At 43.7% G+C, this 22,748-nt stretch overlaps 1 protein-coding gene across 1 annotated transcript; it reads left to right on the forward strand.

Annotated features, from left to right (window-relative positions):
- The first annotated feature begins 277 nt into the window (after positions 1 to 277).
- On the forward strand, positions 278 to 22,285 carry LOC143277653 (uncharacterized). Its single transcript, XM_076582552.1, has 12 exons — positions 278 to 1,922; positions 4,618 to 4,801; positions 5,320 to 5,672; positions 7,407 to 7,574; positions 8,340 to 8,522; positions 9,288 to 9,428; positions 10,386 to 10,521; positions 13,168 to 13,369; positions 14,770 to 14,893; positions 15,707 to 15,872; positions 18,168 to 18,699; positions 20,734 to 22,285. The coding sequence occupies exons 1-12, from the start codon at positions 278 to 280 to the stop codon at positions 20,929 to 20,931; spliced, it is 4,032 nt and encodes a 1,343-aa protein (XP_076438667.1). The 3' UTR covers positions 20,932 to 22,285.
- The last annotated feature ends 463 nt before the right edge of the window (positions 22,286 to 22,748 follow it).

The following is a 22,748-nucleotide window of genomic DNA, read 5'->3' on the forward strand; positions in this document are numbered from 1 at the left end:
TTAATCACAAGCTTGCATATTTATGTAGAACTGAAGACTATTATCTTATAAGCTAAAATTTGGCTGAAACGTGTATTCATATTCACATGCACGTGCGTGCGTACACAGACAGTCCCACAGACAGACAGAAACACACACAGACACACACATCTACACACACATCCAAACACACACACGCGCGCGCGCGCGCAGACACACACAGACACACACACACTTCACTTACTGCACTACTTCTTTCAGCTACATTGATTTGACCAGAACAAAGAGAGCGGAAACCATGGAAGGAGACCGTTCCCTAGACACAATTGACAATGCAAGCTCTTTCAAACAAGAAGCAGTGAGAGAAGGAGGAGAACAGGTGGTGTGCACATACACACCTGTAAAAGAGCCGGTCGGACCAGCCAACGGTGACCAATCAGATATCTTCACCCGATCCGCCAGACACAACGCTGCAGGGACAGGCAGCAGCCTCCAAATGCCCAGCTCTGCATCTAGGTCTGCTGAAACTGACCTGGCTCACAATATCCAAAACGAGCCTCGGCCGGAGAAAGAAGGGGAACCAGCAGCAAGTCTGACTGATTCCAAAGAGATGAAGAGTAAAACGCAAATGTTAGATAGTGAGAAGAATTGGAGTGGGGAAAAGAAACATGCTGTTGATCAAAAAGATGATAATGGAAGTAATGAAAAGAGTTCTGGTGCTGTGAAGAATAATGCGTTCACTAGCAGTCCTGACAAGAAGCAAGACAGCACAGCCTCTTCAGCAGAAGAGGCGCGCACACAAAGTCTACAATCAAACAAAAACATCAATGGCTCTTTCACCGAGGCTGCTTCACAAAGCCCGAAGAAGGAAGAACAAAACCTGACCAACGGGAACCTTGAACGTAACGAAGCCCTTAATGATGAAAACATCAACGAATTTGACTGTGAATACGACGAAGAGGAAAGAAGAAGACGAATTCGACTGAGCCACATCTTAGAATCCAGCTGCATCATTCCTGACAACCGGGAGACAGGAAGAGGGACGACACAGGCAGCAGTGGAGAACGCAGGCACACTGAAAGACCCTGTCAGTCACATGCCTGCTACTGACTACAATATGATCGCAGGGGATGGGCAAAAAAACCACTTGAAAACCAAGGCCTACCAGAATAATAAAACCATCCCCAAGGACCCTGAAACTGAAAGTGATTATCAGGGCCTCAGCATCAGCGGGAACCTGGAGGCTGGAGGGGATGCTGGAGTCACCCCAGGTGTGCCACACTGCGTCAACAAAATACAAGTTTTCAGACACACCGCTGCAGAATACCTGGAAAAACCGCCACCCTTCCGCCAATCTGCGGTGGACAGTGTGCAGATGCATCAGATCATTAAATCCACCGAGAAAATCTCCAAGGGAACGTCCACTCACAAAGGGGAGCTGGTCCTTGAAGCAGACCCACACGTCATCCCCATAAAACCAATCTCCGCCCTGAGCGACATAGGGTCTCAGGAAAGCGAAAGCGCTCTGGATGGCCTGAATGCCATGCCTTTCATCCCGCCCGACTCCGCCCTCCTGTATCAGCCCGAGGTAGGAGTGCTGAAGTCCAAACCTGTCCCTAAGCCCACCCGGGGTAGACGAGGCAGGAGAAGGTCACCCACAGGTTACCGCTCCTTCCTGCCCCACCCGGAGATGCGCTTTCCGGAACAAGCCAGATATGTTTCTGGACCCCAGTACCAAAGGTACATGCTGCCCGAATTTGGCCCCAGCTTGCCTGTTGATTATTGTGAGGTGGTCCCAGGCCATGGCGGGGACTTTGTTGCCTTCCCTTCAGACGCTGGCCGAGAGATGATGGGTGGTGGTGATGAGAGCATCTCTCTGGGTTACCCCAGCAACCGATGGTGCTGCAAAGACGACCTCTTCAAGTTACCGCAATCCTTCTATGGTAGGTGTTCTTTAATCGAAGGTATTAAGAAATGATAGATTGTGGATTTCGTTCTATCTGCCAATGTGTCTGTCTGTCTGTCTGTCTATCAACCTACCTAAGTATACCTGTCCCACCATCAGTTTGCCTGTCTGTCATGTCGGTTGGGATTTTGTTGGGCACTAAAGTTATCCTCCCCTTGTCTGCTCTCTCTGTCTCTCTCTCTGTCTGTCTGTCTCTCTCTGTCTCTCTCTCTCTCTCTCTCTCTCTCTCTCACACACACACAAAAGTAGTGATTTGATTTGACTGTTTTTGATGATGAGTCTATTCACCCTTGGTGTTACTGGACAAAGCAAAAATCATAAAACAACCCCCCACCCCCACATCCCCAATAAACAAAAACAAAACAAAACGAGAGATGGTAGGGTGATGGCAAAATTAGGGTGAGGGCAGGAGTAGGGTGGTGTCAGAGGACTGCAACACTGCAGCAATGTTATTAACTTTGTGACAGCAGTGCACAGATACGTCGGATCGAAGAATAACATTCATAGCAGTGTATGACTGCATGGCATGATACACGTGTATATTGGTCTGGGTTGCGACAGATGGGTCTCTGTCTCTGTCTTTTTCTGCCTCTGCCTCTCGCTATTTCTTTCACACACACACACACACACACACACACACACACACACACACATACATATCGCTATATGCATGTACGCACACACACACATATATAATTATATATATATATATATATATATATATATATATACTAAAATATTTAAAACTTGAAGTGGGAAGATGTTAAACTGGAGACTACCGCACCCTCTGTCCATCACATTCCTTTCTCATTCTCTCTGTCCCCAAACACACCACCCTTCCAAACACCAACCACTCTGAGTCTCCACCTCATCCCATCTCATCCCATCCCACTGGACCCCGTCTCATTCCATTCTACCACATCGCATCTCATCCCATCTTCCATCTCCTCTTCCCATTCTACCCCACCTCATACCATTCCATTCCAACTTATCCCAGTCCCACCCGACCTCATCACATCCCATTTCATTCCATCACATTTCACCCCATCCCATCTAATCTCATCATCTCCTCATCCCATCCCACCTCTCACCTCATGATCCCATCTCATCCCATTACATCTCGCCCCATCTCATCTCACTCATCATCTCATCCCGTCCCACCTCATCACATCCCATCCCAGCCCATCTCACCCCATTCCACCTCATCCAATCATCATCTCTTCTCATCCCCTCTCCTCATCCTGTCCCATCCCATCCCGTCCCACCTCATCACATCCCATCCCATCCCATCTTACCCACTCCACCTCATCCAATCATCATCCCATCTCATCTCATCCCCTCTCCTCATCCTGTCCCATCCCATCCAATCCCACCTCATCACATCACATCCCATCTCACAACATTCCACTTCATCAAATCTCCTCATCCCATTTCATCCCACCCCCTCTCCTCATCCTATCCCATTCCATCCCTTCTCATCCCACCCCATCACATCACCCCATCGCATCCCATATCATCTCCCCATTCCACCCCCTCTCCTCATCCTATCCCATTCCATCCCTTCTCATCCCACCCCATCACATCACCCCATCGCATCCCAACTCATCCCATCCCATATCATCTCCCCATCCCATCCCACCTCATCATATCACATCCCATATCATCTCCCCATTCCATCCCACCTCAAAACATCCCATCCCATATCATCTCCCCATTCCATCCCACCTCAAACATCCCATATCATCTCCCCATCCCATCCCACCTCATCATATCACATCCCATATCATCTCCCCATTCCATCCCACCTCAAAACATCCCATCCCATATCATCTCCCCATTCCATCCCACCTCATCATATCACATCCCATATCATCTCCCCATTCCATCCCACCTCAAAACATCCCATATCATCTCCCTATTCCATCCCACCTCAAAACATCCCATCCCATATCATCTCCCCATTCCATCCCACCTCATCATATCACATCCCATATCATCTCCCCATTCCATCCCACCTCAAAACATCCATCCCATATCATCTCCCCATTCCATCCCACCTCAAAACATCCCATCCCATATCATCTCCCCATTCCATCCCACCTCATCATATCACATCCCATATCATCTCCCCAAATAATCCCACCTCAAAACATCCCATCCCGTATCATCTCCCCATTCCATCCCACCTCATCATATCACATCCCATATCATCTCCCCATTCCATCCCACCTCAAAACATCCCATCCCATATCATCTCCCCATTCCATCCCACCTTAAAACATCCCATCCCATATCATCTCCCCATTCCATCCCACCTCATCATATCACATCCCATATAATCTCCACATTCCATCCCACCTCAAAACATCCCATCCCATATCATCTCCCCATTCCATCCCTTCAACATCCCATCCCATATCATCTCCCCATCCCATCCCACCTCATCACATCTCATCACCCCCATCCCATCACACCTCATCACATCACATCCCGTATCTCTCAACCCATCCCACCTCATCACATCATAATCTCCCTATCTCCCCATCCCATCCCACTCCATCCCATCAACTCTCATCTGTAAAATTCTAACGCCTGTCCCCGCTCACCCCTCCCCCCCCTCCCCGGACCCCACCCCACCCCCTCAACCTCGCTTCCCCCACTCTGTCACACAGCACCAGCTCCTCGCGGCAGGGGCCGGGGCAACGGCAGCAGCGGTGGCAGGGGCCGCCCCCGGGGCCGGCGGGGCAGCGGAGGGGTGAGGCAGTACCTGCAGCACCGCCTGCTGTGGGCCCGCTACACCGGCAGGTCCCAGGAGGCCCTGGACAGGGTGCTCAGCATCATCAACAGCAACTGCAGGTCAGTGAGTGACTGAGTGTGTTGAGTGAGGGACCACTATATTACAGACACACACACACACACACACACACACACACACACACACATCTGCTGACACACACGCACTCACACACGCACACACACACACATGCACACACACTATTTACGCACACACAGACACACAGACACACACACACACGGCACACACACACACATACACGCACGCACACACACACACACACACACACATACAAGCAATACATGTGTTCATGGATGTCAGTTCACACATGTACATTCGTACGGGGAAGCACAAGCACACACACACACACGCGCGCGCGTGTACATTTATACCATACACAAGCGCACAGACAAAAAAATAAGCACATGTGCATACTTACAGGCACTTGCACGAATGCATACAAAGTTGAGGCCCTGACCTTTCTACTTACGTGTGTGTTGTGTATGTGTGTTCATGTGTGTGTGAGTGCGCGTGTGCTTCTGTGCTTGTGTAAAATTTTCTCTGTGTGTGTGTCCCCCAGCCTCCAAGAAGACCTGCCCAAAGAGGTCCCTTCCCCGAGACTGTGCCACAATTGGGGAATGCCGCCGAGCGGTGGAACGCCTGTAGACCCCCACACCCTGAACGTGGCGCCTCCTGACGTGACGGACGGGGCAGCGGGGCTCTACGGGAGGCTGGACGGCCGACTGGGATGTGCCGCGGAGCGTCCCACCCCCTTCCGTGGTGGTGGTGGTGGCGGGGAAGGACCGTGCAGCAGGGGGGAGGAGTCTGTTGACCCCTACGCCATCGCCTCCTCCTCCTCCTCCCCTTACTACGCGGTGCCCCCTCGCGGCAGGGCGGGTGGATTCTCCAGCAACATCAGCAACATGATGACAGGTGCTGTGAGGAGGTGAAGGGAGGGGAGGAGATGGGGATGGTGGGTGGGTGGGGGAATTCAGGGATAGGGGGTGGAAAACAAAACAAAACAAAACAAAAAATGAAACGAACCCAGTAATTTCGCAAATGGTCTAAGGGAGACAACTACCCTGATAGTTTCCAGCAGACGACAATGACGGGTTTCAAAACCCAGCAGACCATGATGACAGTATTTTTGACACTAACGTTTGTCGAGACGCCGTACTGTAGTGAAGAGAAAATCGACAGCTATGGCAAAACTTTGAAAAGGTCTTGGGTAAATGACTCGACTGAAAACTTAACATGTTAAAGTTTAGAAAGAGAAACATTGAGCTATCCATCACTTAATTCGAAGGCAAAAGACATTGCAAACAAACAAACAAAAAGCAACAAAACAAAAACAAAAAACAGCAACAAACAGAACAACAATGTTCCGTTCGTTGCTTTTGCTATCAGAAGTACAAACGATTATTGTCTCGTTGATCTGAAATATGAAATTTCAGTTCTAAGACTGTATAAATCATTATGTGAATTTACTTTGGACAGGTCGATTGATTCTTGTCTACGAGTTAATTTACCAACTGACCGACTGATTGACTTTTGTCGGCATTATCGTCGGTGTTAATGGTTCAGTGAACGTGATGAATGTTCAGTTGCTTATTGCTATCAAAGGCTTTTTGTAGAAAGATCCAGGTGGCAAGGACGACCTTTTGCTCCCGGAACACATCTTCGATGTCTTGGGAGAGATAGGTAGTCTGGTCTTCTGTGCTGCGAAACTGCCTGAAGCCTGCGTGTTTAGGAACCACGATGTTTTCAGTCTCGAGATACCAAAGCAGGCGCTGGTATAACATGATTATCTCTAGTGTCTTGACAAGCTGATTGGTTTGTAACTGGCAGCCTGTTGGCCTTGCCTTTCTTGAGGACGGGGATCATGACGGCTTCACGTCAAACCGGTGCCGTTTTCCCAGCTGTGGTTGAAGACTTCCAGCAGTTTCAGAGTGGCCTTGTTGCCAAGGTGCTTCAACATCTCGTTAGTGATCCTGTCTGGCCCTGGGGATTTCCTGCTTTTTAGCTTCCTCAGAGCCATCTGTAGCTCGTGGAGAGTGAGTGGCTGCTTCATGGGTTTCAAACTGGTGTCTTGATGTGGTCGCTTTCTCTGTTCTCGTCTTGCTTCTCTTTGCTGAGGTGGACTGGCGGTACAGTGCTCTCCATTGTGTAGTTGTCAGCAAAGCGGTTGGCAGCGCGTCTGTCTGTGAGCATCTCTCCTTTCTCTTCCAGTGTATTATTTTGGCCTCTGCTGTCATTGTCATTAAGTTGACCTACAACTTTCCACAGCTTTCCGCTATCTTTCCAAAGGTTTAGCTCAGCTGTTTTCTCTCTCCACAATCTTCTGTACCTGGCTTGGATCTTTGTCTTTGTTTTGAGGAATTTGGCCTTCACCCGTTGGAGTTACAGGTGGTTCTCATTTGACAGATTTCTTTTAATACCCACCGGGCTGTTACACATGACATGACAACCAGCATTCTCCATCTCTCCCTGTTCCTTGACTCTCAGGGTGTCGCTCAGTCTCATGCCTGTACATGTACAGGCATACAAAAGCACCTTCAGTTTTACGCCTTTTCAATTGAACCCCCATCACACTCAGTCCCAACCCCAACACCCACACATACACACAGACTACAACCTAATCTGACACCACCTTTACTTAATTACCAGGTGGCAGCAACAGCAGCACCAGCATTCTGAGTCAGAGCGGGATAGCCAGCAATGCTGTGGTGGATGGAAATGGGTACATTGTGTACCTGAATCAGGATGACAGCACCGAATTCCAGCAGCAATCTCCCATCCCTTTCGTACCCTCAGAAACCAGACTTGGTGACAGAGGTTGGTGTGACTGATTTTGAAGGAAGTATGAACATCCAATTTTTTCTTTATTTTGTGTTTCTTTGAATAGTGAAAAAAAAAAACGAATACAATTTTATTGTTTCTTTTTTCTTTCTTTCTTTCTTTCTTTCTTTTCTTTTTCTTTTTGGTAACATTAAGAAGTATGCTCACAAAATCAGTTTATGTTTTATCCCATGGAAACCCTTTGCTGCGATTTTAGACTAAAATAAGGAATAAAATATATTTCAGTTTAGTCGAGAACAATACTGATCGAACACAACCAAACCTCTTATCAGTTGAACAGTAGTGTATGAAGCGTGAATGTTTTCACCTTGAATTGTATAAACAGTTCACAAAACATGTAACGTGCAGAACTTTTCTTTTTTGTTAAACTTTTTTTTTCCAGTTTGATCATAGACTCGGTGTCTGATAATGATACTGACAATGTTGTGGTCCATATCACCGCACAGGGTCATAGCATGATCGCCACATACTATGACTAATATTGGTTAATGAAAAACGAAGAAGAATGTTTTGCTTCTCTATTTTGAATCTTGAAATTTATTTTGTCACCCCCCACCCCCTACCTCCTGCATCCCCCTTCCCCCTCTTCCTCATTAACTTTTTTTGGGGGGATATACTGTCTGCTGTGTTATAGAAGAAATTATTACAAATGTGAACTGGACAGCAAATTTTTAAATACATATTCAAAATTCACTTTAAAAAAAAAAAAAGGCGATGTTTTCATAACATTTCCCACCGCAGAAGACCTAGCCGCTGCAGTGGACAGAGCTCCTCTACGTAGCAGCGGCATCAAGCTTGAAAATGACGTCAGGAAGACCGAAGATATTACGCAGCCACAGCCTGCATGTGTTGGTGTTGAGGCGAGTTCCATTGTGCCCAACAAAATGGTTGTGGAGGGTATTCCATCTAATTCTAATCTAGCTGGTAAGTAAAAAGAAGGGGGGCTGTAGGACAAATTGATAGCATATAAATTTTGTGCGCACACCCATCTACTTTTCCCTCTCTGTCTCATTCTCATTTACATTGTTTTTTGTCTATAAACAATCGCCAGTGATCTGCATTGTGCATTTTCGTTTGTGAACAGGATCAGCTAAAATGCATTTTTGTGTTGTATAATATTTTTTGTTTTGTTTTGGTTTGTGTGTGTGTGTGTGTCCTATCAATTTGTCGACACTCCAATTGGAGTGAAAGGATAATTGAAACTTGCAAGTGTGCGCATCCTCATTTTACTAAAAGCAAGATGGTGTTTGATTTGTTAGTGTGGTATAAGAAGCCAGTAATAATCTCTGTGTGTCTGATAATGTTAATTTGACAATGACCTATGTTGTAGGCGCAAGTGAATGTATTTGTTGGTTGTACATTTGGATCGTAAACTGTTATTTGATAATAATAATAATAATAATAATGACGATAATCATATTGGCTTAAATACCGTTGCACATGTGTGAGCGCGCACACGTGCGCGCGCGCACACACACACACACACACACATACATACACACACATACCCACCCCCACACATGCCCACCCACACACATGCATGCATGCATGCATACAGAATAATATGTGCATATAGTTGCTGCTGATGCAACTGTTACTGTTATTACTACCATAAGCTCTTACAATTTAGGCATATGTATGTGCACATTTGTGTGTGCATATTCATGCATATATATACTTTGTATTCAGAGATGGGCGCGACTGCTGAAACTGCTGCTGTGGCTGCAATGCCATTGGAAGGTTCGCTGACATCCTCAGTAACAGACGGGTACCCAGAGAAAGAAAACGGCAAGCAAATGACCACTGGTCGGAAAAGAGGCACCCCGAAATGTGTGTTAAAATAAGAGATGGAGGAGGGATAAGGGGAACTGAAATGTGTTCATTTTCATGTGTGCGCGGTGTGTGTGTATGTGTGTGTGTGTGTGTGTGTGTATGTGTACATTGTCTTGTGTGACCAACAGTCTGATGAAGTAACACAGCCACAGGACAGCCAAACAACTAACTGACCAGCAAAGCACCTTCCCAGCCATTTAACAAATTATTGGTTAACTATCATTTTGCCAGTGTTAAAAGCAAAGAATAGTGCAAGGACATTCTTCCATTTTTGTCTTGTCTTTAAGAGGCTGTAAGGCTAAGCCATATCAATAATCATAGATTTGACATCAAATAATTCATTGCTGCACAACTGTGTTATTCTGTATGCAAAAATTTCTATCACATCACGGACAGAAGGACTTGCTGATAATGACTATGAAGACTTGAGTTAGTTTTTTTTTTTTTTTTGTTTTTAATTTAAAGAAAAAAAAAAGAAACACTTGCATTGTTTGTTCCACGGATTCTCACCAGGTGAGACTTTCCAGAACAGAATATGTGGAGATTATATGCAGTGATTCTAGGTTGTTGTTTTTTCAAGTGTTAAATCATTTTATCAAAATCTATGATATTTTGTTTCCTATTTTCATGTTATGCCCTACCCTATCTTATCATATCCTGTGATTTGTCTAACTTTGGCATATCCCACACGTGTATGTTGTTGTGATCTAATTTTTAATGGTTAACTGTGGAGTTTGGTCAGCGAGTTGCAGCAATCCCCAAAACAACTCTGGCACCATGGTCAAGGAATGTAAACAAACGTTCCCTCTCACGCTGATAAGCCACCACTTTGTCCCTGTCTCCCTGGCTCTATCCTTATATGCAGTAACCCTTCTCAGCACTTCCAGACTGACCCTTTGCTTGATCACCTCTCTGTACCGTTGCCTAAGCTGAAACAATACATGTTTCTGGCAGCCACAGAGTTGAAGACCCCAGTGAGCCCAGTCAAGGAGCCCAAGGTATCCAAAAGACACAGCCAAGCCAGTGAAGGGAGGCAGAAGAAGAAAGTGCGGCGCTCTCTGACTTTTTCCTCGCCCATCAAGCAGGAAGAGTGAGTCTTCTCTGCATGCGTGTATTTGTGTGTTTCATGTATATGTTTGAAGATTTCTACTTATCAGTAAATGAATGACTGAAGATTTCTACTTATCAGTAAATGAATGATTGATCAGTGTTTTCATCCACCACACCATGAGCAGAAAATCATTGTTTTCTGCTGCAGTGAAAACGCGTATCAGGGAAAAAGAAAACCTGTCGATTTTGTAAATGTTGATATCTTGATAATTTACTTGCAAGAAAGGAATGTTTTTCTGTTGTTCTGCTTTATTGTTTAAAATGGTTTTTGACTAAAGGCTACGATACTAAGATGCACCTTCCTCACTAACCTCCATCAAAAAGACTGAAGCAGAGATACTTTAGACATGAAAAAAGGTCAGTGGTAGACCTCGCTGAGTAATCAGAAAATCATCAAGCAAATACTTCACAAAAAGTTAACGACCATTTTGTAAAAGCAGGTATGTTTTCATAAAATATCCAGCAAAAAAAAAGGAGATGATTTATGCAAGGTGCCTATATATATGGCTCACGACTATCCTCTCATTGAAAACAAATGGATGTTTCAGGCACACGCGTGCCATGAACAACTTTTGGTTATGAGCGGTGCTCGGTTTATTGGCTGTTTTTCTAGATAGATTTAACATTGCTTAACTATGCCCCCCATGAAAAAAACTATGTAAGTTCCCGTGTGGTCCTAAACTTTTTTTGTGAACCTTTGGCATTAAATCTACTGCTTTGAAATGGTTTTCTTCATATCTTTCAAATCGTCAACTCATGGTTAAAGTATAAAAAAAATGCACCTCTAATGTTATTCTACTTGTGTTTGGTGTCCCTCGGGAATCAGTGTTAGGGCCTATCTTGTTCACTTTGTATACTCAGCCTTTGACATTTTCAAAAGGCATTCATTTGGTTACCACAAATATGCAGATGATACAGAATTACAAAAAGCTGCTCCACCATCTGATTTCAAGGCAGTCATTACTGAATTGGAAGCTTGTGTAGCTGATATAAAAGTATGGATGGACAAAAACAAGCTAAAACTCAATGACGACAAAACTGAACTCTTAGCTGTTGGAGACCGAGCTCGTCTTTATGCAATAAAAAAGGACCCAGTCATATCTGGCCCTGCTTCAGTAGCATTTCAGACATCAGCCAACATCTGGGTGTATATGTTGATCAAACCTTGACTATGAACGACCAAATTTCATTCTTGTGTCGCTCACGTAACTTTCATCTTCGTAGGCTAGCCTCAGCCAGACCATACGTAACAGAGAAAAACTTGGCTCAGTTGGTTTCCTCTTTCGTCCTGTCCAGACTGGATTACCGCAATTCCACTCTTGCAAGTTTACCATCTTCCTCCATCCACAGATTACAGAAAATTTAGAACAATGCTGCACGACTGGTTCTCGTCAAAAAGAAATCTGATCATGTTACACCTCTTCTGAATTGGTTGCATTGGCTTCCTGTTGAGTCCCGCATTCACTATAATTTAGCGACACTCGCCTTCAAACATTTTGACAAGTCTCTTCCACTGTATCTCTCCTCTGTACTGGAAACTTACGAACCGCACAGAACATTAAGATTCAGTTCTGAAAAGCTGCTTATAGTCCCAAGGACTAATCTGAAATGCGCTGGAAATAGTCTTTCAGAGCTCGGGTTTCCCAAGTGTGGAATTCTTACCTTCATCTCTTATAAATTCCTCTGATCTACATTCTTTAACTCTCTCCATACGAACGGCGAAAGAGACGACGTTAACAGCTTTTCACCCCAATTACCATCATCAAAATATTGCAAGCGGAAGGCTCTTATACTGAAGACGTGAATGTTGACAAAGAATACCACAATTCTGACGACGGAAGCTAAAGTTTGGGTCATTCAGACACCCACTGGACATCCGAGGGGTCTGTGTAGAGGAGAAGAAAGGACTGGCCGTACTGAGTGAGTTAAAGTCAGATCTGAAAACATACCATTTTCGTAAGCAGTTTTGTTCTGAGCAGAACAGTTAAACCAAAGTATGTTGGTTAGCAAGTATCTTTGTACAAGTATTTTTGTTATCCTGTTTTGATGCATTGTGTGTTTTATGTAGTTTGGTCTTAGATGTGATGTCCCTTTTCTATCTGGTTATTTTTAATCACGACGTGCGCGCGCGCGCGCGTGTGTGTATATGTGTGTGTGTGTGTGTGAGGGTACGCTGTCCCGGTACGCGTGCGTAAGTGTACATGCGTGTTAGTATGTCCGAACAGAATTCTGTGTTAGAAATATTTCAATGCCTATGCAGTTCTGTTTTAAGTGCAGTTGATATTTGATATTGGCGTGCGCGCACGTGTGTGTGTGTGTGTGCGCGACGCGTGTGTGTTCTATGAAATGCATTTTGTTTTAATCTGAGCCATATTTACTAGATAGCTTTTGATCATCAGATACATTTCTGAAAATGTGCTTTTGATTTATATGAACTCATTGTATATTTTTTTTTATTGGCAGAGAGCTGTCGAAATGTTTTTGAAGGTATGTTTATATTCAACTGGATGGTGTAAGGCGCGTTGAGCAGCATCGGTACTGGATATCGCGCCACAGAAAAAATATTATTATATTATTATTATTATCATTATTAACCATGTATGCAAGCGACACACCCTATGCACAGGACACTGCGGGCCACAGAGAACATCGCCAACGCCCTAACCAACACAAGCCCAGAGGCCGAGGTCTCCGCCACCTGCAGTGTTTCCAGCACCCCTGACTTCCTCCCCTCCTCCACCCCTCTGCCCTCCATCTCTAACCTCCTGCATACCTCCACCAATGCCGGAATCAGCATCAACATACACGTCACCAATGACGCCAACAAGGTGACGACAGTGGGGGGAGTGGCAGTTGAGGGGGTGGGGAGAGAGGTAGGGAAGGAGGTGGGTGGAGGACTTTGAAGGAAGGGAAAGGGTGGGTTTAAAGGGGTTGGAACGATGTGTATGGGTGGTGGTGGGTATGTGTGTATGGAGAGGGGGAGGGGGGGGAGAAGATATATGGGGAAAAAAGTATGAACCACAGGCATACATGTCTTCTGTGTATGTCCGTCGGATGAATTAAGGGAGGGGATTGGAAATAGGCCCTGTGTCTTAGAAAATGTTGTATGCTTTTAGCAAATGGAGACATAAGAGGATACATGAATATCGAAGAAGAAGGGGAGGGGAAGGAGGAGGGGGGAGCAATGTTATTTTGCATTGATGCCCAAAGTGGTGTGAGGAGCGAGTACAGTGTTGTATCTTGCAATATGTATGTGTGGGCGGACATGTTTGTTCTTCTGTCAGTGATGAAGAAAATCTGTGCATATGTTATGCAAGGGTAAAGTCTTAACTGTATGGATGTTTGAGTGAGTGGGCACACTTGCGTGTGTGCAATGGCATGTCTGCGTAAAGCTGTGTTGATGGTTAGGTACAAATTCTTGTGTGTTCCCGTCCGTATTTATAAGAGTGAACATGCAATGTGAGAGAGCAGACTGTGTGTGAATGTGTGTGTGTGTGTGTGTGTGTTTTGCATCTGTGTCTATATTTCAGAGTTGAGTGTGCAGCATTTCTTTGCATGCGCTTCACGTCTCCACAGGTGAACTCACAAGCATGAGTCTTCATATGCTATGTTTGTTGAGGTCTCTCACCCATCTGCATACTCAGTCCCAGACTACCTACCCTCCCTGACTTGGCTCAAACTATTGTAATCATTTTTAACCATTGTTTTCCTCATTGCAGGAGAAAGGGTGTCTATACAATTATTGTCATCCATACAACTCAGTAATCCTTCATCTATTGTAATCCATACTGCTAGTTGTAGTGATTACTAGTTGTAGGGATGACAATAGTAGTAGTGATCCATACAACTAGCATTACAACTATTGTCATCCCTACAACTAATCCCACAACTATTGTAAACTGTACATCTGTGGTAATCCTCCTCATCGCAGGAGAGAGGTGCCTCTATAACTGATGTAACCTCAACAACTGTCATAATCCCTACAACTATCGTAATCCTCCTAATCGCGGGAAAGAGGTGTCTTTAACTGATGCAACCCCTTACAACTATTGTAATCCCTAAAACTGTAGTAACAACTATTGTAGTCCCTAAAACTGTAGTAATCCTCATTGCAGGAGAGGGGTGCCTCTTTGACTGATGTAATTTCTACAACTGTTGTATCCTCATTGAGAGAGAGGTGCCTCTACAACTGTCATAATCACTACAACTATGGCAGTCCTCATTACAGGACAGAGGTGCCCCGCACACCAGCAGTGATGATGTGGGGGCCGGCAGTCGTGTGTTGCCAGGCACGCTGGAGCAGAGCAATAAGACCACTGTCCGGGCAGACATGGTCAGCAGACCTGGTGAAGGTGATTGGAGGTCTTTCTTTTCTTTTTTCTTTTTTTCTATAAATTACACTCATATATCCTCTCTTTCTCTCCGCAAGGCTGAAACAAAACTTTAATGGAAACATAGTGAGAAATGTAACACAGTACACATAGGATTTTTGGAAATAAAAGAAAAAATGTTGGATGAAAAAGTCTGTTCACACAACGTTACGTGTGAATGATTTTCTTGTTCTTTTTTGTATGTTTTTGTTGTTGTTCGTTTTGTTTCTTGTGTTTGCATTGAAAAAATGCCTCTCCAGTCCGTTCCGTTTTTTTGTTGTTGTTTTTTTGCAGCTAGCCTCGACACTTTCTGTGTCTCTTTTTTCATTCAGCAGTCTGTGATTTCCTGTTTGTGCTGTTTTGCTCTGGGATATAGATAGTGATGTTGTAAACACTGTGTTGTTTTACAGGGGTTTTTTTGTGACGGTTTTGATTTAACGTTGTTTAAATTTTTATTCACTTAGGCAGTCCAGATATGGTCCTGAGCGTTTGGCTGGACTCTTTTGTGTCTGTAAATCGCTTAGAGCTTGGTCTCTGATCAAGGGTAGGCGCTGTATAAGTAGTCATATCGTCGTCATCATTAATCAAAATCTTTATTAAAAAGAAAAAGAAAAAAAAGGCCTGTATTATCCTTACAGTGACTCCCCATGTCCATTACCGGGTGCCCCACTACACTGTGGAGTGGCAAGGGACTACCAGCAGGAACCCCCCATATCATCGTCATCATCATCAATCAAAATGTTTATATATATATATATAAAGAAGAAGAAAAAGATGCCTGTGTTATCCTTGCAGCGACTCCCCATGTGCACTACCCGGTGCCCCGCTACACTGTGGAGTGGCACGGGGACTACCACCAAGAACCCCCACCACCAGAGGTGTCCACGGACCAGGCCCGCCGATACCAGGACCACGTGCTGCCCGTGTCTGTGGCCTCCACCACCACCGCCTCCAGGTTCAGGTAGGGCTGCAAGTGCACGTCCTGCTGGTTGTTTTATTGTATTGTTGTTGTTTTTTTTAAGCCTTGGACTTTCAATTAGGGGGTCCCGAGTTCGAATCTCGGTAACGGTGCCTGGTGGGTAAAAGGTGAAGATTTTTCCGATCTCTCAGGTCAACATATGTGCAGATCTGCTTGTGCCTGAACCCCCTTCATGCGTATATGCAAGCAGAAGATCATATAAGCACGTCAAAGATCCTATTATCCATGTCAGTGTTCGGTGGGTTATGGAAGCAAGAACATACCCAACATGCACACCCCCGAAATATCGGAGTATGGCTGCCTACATGGTGGGGTAAAAACTGTCATACACATAAAAGCCAACTCTAGATATGAGTAAACGTGGGATTTGCAGCCAACGACGGAAGAAGAAGTATCATTTTACTCTTTTTGTGACAACAGATTTCTCTGTGTGAAATTCGGGCTGCTTTCCCCAGGAAGAACGTGTCGCTGCACCTAGAGAGCCACACCCCCACCCCCACCCCAAACCCCCTCCCACCTTTTTTTTGTTTTGTTTTTGTTGTTGTTGTTGTTGTTGTCTGCCCGCACTTTAATTCATTTTCCTATCGAAGTGGATTTTTCTACAGAATGTTGCCAGGGACAACTCTTCTGTTGCCATAGGTTCTTTTGCGTGCGCTAACTGCATGCTGCACACGGGACTTCGATTTATCGTCTCATCCGAATGACTAGCCTCCAGACCACCACTCAAGGTCTAGTGGAGGGGGAGGGGGGAAATGCTGGTGACTTTGGGATTCGAACCAGTGCGCTCAGAATCTCTCGCTTCCTAAGCGGACGTGTTACTACTCGGCCAACACTCCACCTATTTTTTGTTTTGTTTCAAGGTTCCCACAGATGTGACCAAACAATTTCCATACTTTTTTTCCATACCTCCTCCAGACCTGACTGAAAATTTTCCATACCAAACATAAAGCCAAACTGAATAAAAACAAATTCATCTGTTACTCCACTGACAAAAGAGATTGACGGAAATATCAGTATTGATGTTCAATTTTCATCACTTTTTGTTTTTTTAGATGCATTAAGATCTTTGTTAAATGGTACTGGTCAAGGGTCTTATTAAATTTCCAAGACTTTTCCATCATTGGAAATAATTCTCTCATTTGTCCAAGAGTTTTCCAGATAAGACATGACCTTGACCTCAAAATTTATAATACATTTATGTTCTGGCCAAAATAAATCCCCCCCTCCCCCCCCCTACCCCCCCGCCAATACACCATGTTGTGACCTTGACTTCACATTTGACCTCTGACTTTGTTCTCATCAAGACCAATCGTGACCATGGCTTCACATTTGATCTCTGACTTTGTTCTCATCATGACCAATCAATATACCAGATTTGAAGAAGATTGTTTGCATATGCCACTGTGTAACCTTGATTTTGAACATCTTTATGGATCATGCACAATACCAAGTTTGATTAAAACTGGAAGTGAGATTTGGATTCTGTCATTAATATCAAGCATTTTTCTACTTTGCCAAAAAATTACCTGTCACCCTTACCTCATCATAAACTGATGAAATGTCTTCAAAGGTCGTATTTATGCCTACCGTCATGCCAAGTTTGGTTCCTGTGCCTCTGGAAGTAGCCGAGAAAATGCCAATATTAAAGTTAACCATGGACACACAGACGTACATCGTGTCATTACAAGAACTCACTTTAACAAACATGAGTGAAAAACTTACGCTGGGACATGGCATATTTTAGGTATGGAAAAAGAATACTTGGAAATTAATCGACCAGTCCAGTTCGCAGTCTTTGTCTTCTTGCTGTTGCTGTGATTCAGATTGACAGTGGAATGGCTCGCATTGTCTTTAACAAGGATTTGTTCTTTCTTCGGTTTCATGCATTTGTATGCTTCAGTTCCCATATTCACTCCATTGATCAAGTGAGCACTTACTATCTGCGTGACTATTTCCGACCAGGGATTTTGATGCCATTGTTTCAGATATTTCTATGCTGTGGATACTTTGCAACAGATTTTTATTTTCATTGCATTTTTCTCCTTTACCAAGATATTTGTTTGTGCACACTTTGAATTTTGCCAGTGCATTACTTTTATTTGCATTATATCCGGCTGTGTATTTAATCATATGCATCGTATTGTTCGAATTATATTTGGCTGTTTATCTAATCATATGGCATAGTATCAACACAGTTGTAGGTTTATTATCTTATGCGTGACATATGCATCATATTACACAGTTGTAGTCCGTGTGTGTGTGTGTGTGTGTGTGTAGATACCCTTACAGGGACCCCAACAGCAGTCACGGCTATTATTCCCAGCAGCGTCCGTTCCCTGTGCCCTCCACCCCTCTCGATCGCTACTACACCTCTGACTTCACCAAAGAGTGGACAGAGGTCTACTCCAGGTATCCCTCAGAGCATTTCCTCTCCAGCTATGAAGCGCAGCACCCCTCCGTGCCTCCTTCCTACCCTGCCGCTCATTGGGGCTCCGAATGGAGCAGGAACCCTGACATGTATGTGGAGCCTTACCAGAAACACCATCCCGGCTCCAGAACTACTGCCTTAGACCCCGACATGCGGGAGATTCCGGACATGCGAGATCTTTCCTACGCCCACTTCCACAGAGCGGCTGCGGCGCCTTACCCGCGAGCCCAGCCAGAATATCTGGAGGAGATGTACACTCAGCACCGCTCTCCTTATGACGGCTATGGAGGTTCTGCCATGGTCGACCATCATGTTAAAGAAAGGCTTGTGGCCACAGTGCCAGAGGGCATCCATGATGCAAGACCCCAGGAAGATTATGATGTGAGTATGGGTTTGTGTAACATTGCAGCAAACACTGGGTTTATATTTCTCTGCATTGGTACTGGAGTATCAGAAACGCTGTTTATATTGGATGCTTTCACAGAGAAAGTTTAAACTGTGTCAGTTTCATTTTCTCAAGGAGGTGTCACTGCTTTCAGATAAATCCAAATACGCTACACTACATGGTAGGCAGATACCTGACAGCATCATAACCCAGCACGCTAGTAAGGCCTCGAGTGCATGCACACATATATATATTTTTTTATTTGTGTACCTATCAGAATGGATTTCTTCTTCAGAATTTTGCCAGAGGACAAAACTTTATGTTGTGTGTAAGCCATTGCACTGCAGACATCAAATCGATAAAAATTATATATATAAGAAAGCTGGAGGAGGGAAAAAAGAAAAAAAGAAAAGTATATTATTATTTGACAGACATTGATAAACTTATTTATGTTTTGTTCTTTTTTTTTTCTTCTTTTTTGTGTGTTGCCATTCCATCTTTAATGTTATCAGTAGCATATCCGAAGACAACCTTAGACTCACAATGCTTGTGTTCACAGTCCCAGCAGTCTGTTAAGAATTAGCATTTTCAGTTGCCATGAGGCATTTCACAAGAGAAGCCCTGCACTGCTGGTGAGTAACTTCAGTGGTATTCGGTGGTGCCTATTCTGATTTCATTGCGTCCGTTTTAGTAAATTAGGGCATTCCTTGTACCAGGAGCACTTTACAGGTAACTTAGTGCCTTTAATAATAATCTTCCTAAACAAAGTTCTTTGTATCCAAGAAGAAAGTTTATACCTGATTATGAATCTTTAAGAACCAGGTTTTGTGCAATGGTTTTCTCAAATTATTTACTTGTCTCTATGGTTTTATCAAATTTAGATATACAGCTCATTTTAAACCCACTTAATTATCAGACATTGAATCCCATTCATAAGCAAAAGAGACAATTCCTAATCAAAGAACCGAGTGCTGCAAAAGCAAGCCTTGTTCATTCATTTGGTGGTGGTGGTCTTTTTGTGTTCCAAGATCTTGTAATGCTGTGCGTCTCCTTATGTGCATGAATGCAGCAATGTGGTCCAAATCTGGAGGCACCTAATTGAGACCAGTGCCTGTGGAGCAATTTTGTCAGTTTGGTATGTGTGAACGGTAGTTCATTCACTATTGTAATAAATAGTTGATTAGTAATCATTTGAAATGGCTGGTATGCCTGTGGATAAGACATTGTTAATAGCCATGTTATCATTTAAAGGATGATTCATCAGTTGTGTTAAAATTTTTTTTAGTCTACTATGGACATCGGCGTGGGACATACACACACACTCATGCGCGCGTGTGCACACACACATGCACAGAGAGGGAGGGGGCGAGGGGAAATGGAGAGAGAACACACTAAGTTTTCTGTACCTGTAGAAACCGTTCAAAAAGACCAATATATGTGTACAATAACGTCTTTTCGTTTAATCCACACAATGTGTGTCTTGATGCAATCATCTGCGAGCAAAATGGTGACAGTTTTGAGTGAGTTCTGTTCATGTCTCCAAGAAGTGTGACCTTTTTAGGTCAAGATATTCATGTTGGGGTTGTGTGTCTTCTCAGGGTCTAACTCTGTTTTCACGTGCTCACGGGTGAGCTGTGCAAGTTGCCAAATGATATGTGTCAACCTCCATTTCTTCGTCGTTTCGCAGAAAACACATAGCCTTATGAGGCTTTTTCATTAAATCCAGGGAACACTGTTCAGACTTTTGATCATGTTATTCTTTTCAACTTTTGGCAGTTGTACAGAGCAGTATTCATACAAAGGAAGTCGAGGTGGAAGTGCTGGGACTGATTGCAAGAAGAGAGTAAAGGAGGCAGACTGAGTCGTGCCTGGGAAGGGTTTGTTATTTACATTCCTTGACAAGATTTATTACTGAAATGGTTATATATCATGGAGGTATTTTTTAGGGTTGCTTCAGTTGTCTGTGCTGACCCAACTCCATAGTTAGCTATACAACAAAACTTGATAACAACTGTCGCTGTGTTGGATAGACCCAGCGACTGCACCGGCCCTGGTCAATGACCAACTGCACGGCAGGGACCCAGGATCTCCAAGAAGGAACTGTGGGCCAGATGGTGCCGGCCGAAGACTCTCCCCCACACCTACAGCCACCAGTGGAATGCAGTGCTCTGGAACCAGAGCACATGGACACCAGTGAGGCTGCCAACCAGCTGCCTGAAGAGATGTAACCTTCCACTGAAGCAATATATTATCTGCCAGCTTAGCTTTGATTTGGTTTAGATTACGTGGTGTAAGAAACAGGTTTTTCTCTGTTTATACCCAGCTGTGTAAAGAGCAACTCTGTTTCAAGGTGTCAATGTGTGCAGACTGATCCACATTTGCTGCACATATGTTGTCTCTGTTTTAACCCAACACACTTATCACTCCTTGAGAGCAACTCAGGCTTAGTCAAGTGTCATGCCATCTGAGCTTTTTCTGAAGTATTAGTATTCATGACAAGATGCTGGTATTAGCAGGACTTACTATAATACTTCAGAATTTTTAAACAGCCTTCTAAAGAGTAAACTCGCACAGCCAACACACAGCTGGGGTTCCAGTCAAGATGACACAGTATATGTTTTTTTCTCCCAGCTGTCAGAAATAACACAAAGTTTTGCAACAGTCCTTAAAAGATTAGTAAACATCTGGTTAAATGTTGGTTCAGACAATATGTTAACTGAACTTCTTCAAAACTTGTTAACAAACTCTATGAAGAGGACATTGAGGATTTTTTCGCATTTGCCCAAAGCTTTGTTGAAGACACTGCTGGCAGCATGTAATTTTACACATTTTATGTTTACATAAAGCTGGCAGCAAACTCTTCCATCAGTGTATCAACTAATTGAACATGCTGCACTTAAATTCATGACATTAACTAAAAACACTATTGATATCAAGATTAATGTACATGGTTACCAATTTTCATAATTCATCATTGGTTCTTCCACCGTCATCCAATTGGAAAACAAATATTTTCAATGATTGTATAAAAGCCATTTTTCAAGTCAATAAAAAATGCTTTGGAAGCCAGTGCCAGTGTTATTGAGACAGCTTCCATCTAGATTGATGAAAGGAAAGCTTCTTTCCGTTTATCCTTACGTTTATCCTAACGTAACAATGAGACGTTTCAACCAGATAGTACATGTTTTTGTCGATTCTTTTATTTCTTTTTCATATTCTTGATTGATGAAAACTTCAGTTTATGTTCCCCACTCACAAATTAATGAAAGACTATGTTGTATTTAAACAGTATTGTAAATGTTTTCTTGCATTCTTTTTTACTTATTTTTCTCAAAAATTCACCTCTGTTCTCAATTACAGTTGAAGGCGTCATTTGCTAGGCTTGCTGTTACCAGTTTTATTTCTTATATAAAACTTTTTCCCCCCAACGGTTCGTTTTCACTGTTGTTGGAAATGGTACGTCGATGGGAAAGGAAGCACCTTTGCTTGTTTTAATGTTCACAGGATTGGTTTTTCATTTCACAGGTACAATTAAGGATACCATTGTTGCATATTTGCTTCTCCAATGGTGCTTGTTTATTGATACAGTTCAGCATGTAAGTATACCATTAGTGAAAGGAAACACAATCAGTGCTTTTTTATGTTGTTTTTGTTGGTTTCTTTCTTTTTTTCAGCCATTTGTTGGTCAGTGAAATTAAAAGATACAAAGCCAGATATTCCTTGTCCATATGTTACATGTACGGATGCTGGCTGCAGATGTGTGATAAAGGAAATTTTCTATCTAAAATTACGTTTAAGAAGAGGGTGCTAGTCAGGGGGGCAAAGGGGAGGTTACCTACTTCTGGGAGGTTATCCGCCGTAGCTACTTTCATTTTCTCCGCAGAGACGGATAGTAGTTTGCACAGGACAGGAATGTCAGACCCCTGCCGGAGTCTGCACTAGTGAGTCACGGTTAAGTATGTGTAATTAAAGTTCAGTTTTATTTTAATGTTTTGCCAAGATGAATGCAGCATCGATCATTTCTGGGCTCTGTGGTGAGAGCTGC

The sequence above is a fragment of the Babylonia areolata genome, chromosome 2 (assembly GCF_041734735.1).
Source record: "Babylonia areolata isolate BAREFJ2019XMU chromosome 2, ASM4173473v1, whole genome shotgun sequence".
Taxonomy (NCBI): domain Eukaryota; kingdom Metazoa; phylum Mollusca; class Gastropoda; order Neogastropoda; family Buccinidae; genus Babylonia; species Babylonia areolata.

What these genes read in the sequence shown, in the direction of transcription:
- LOC143277653 (XM_076582552.1), top strand. Translation starts at nt 278, where the DNA reads ATGGAAGGAGACCGTTCCCTAGACACAATTGACAATGCAAGCTCTTTC. An exon ending in GAAAAGAGGCACCCCGAAAT is followed by an intron (nt 9,429 to 10,385) that starts GTGTGTTAAAAT and finishes TGTTTCTGGCAG; the next exon opens with CCACAGAGTTGAAGACCCCA. An exon ending in ACCACCGCCTCCAGGTTCAG is followed by an intron (nt 15,873 to 18,167) that starts GTAGGGCTGCAA and finishes GTGTGTGTGTAG; the next exon opens with ATACCCTTACAGGGACCCCA.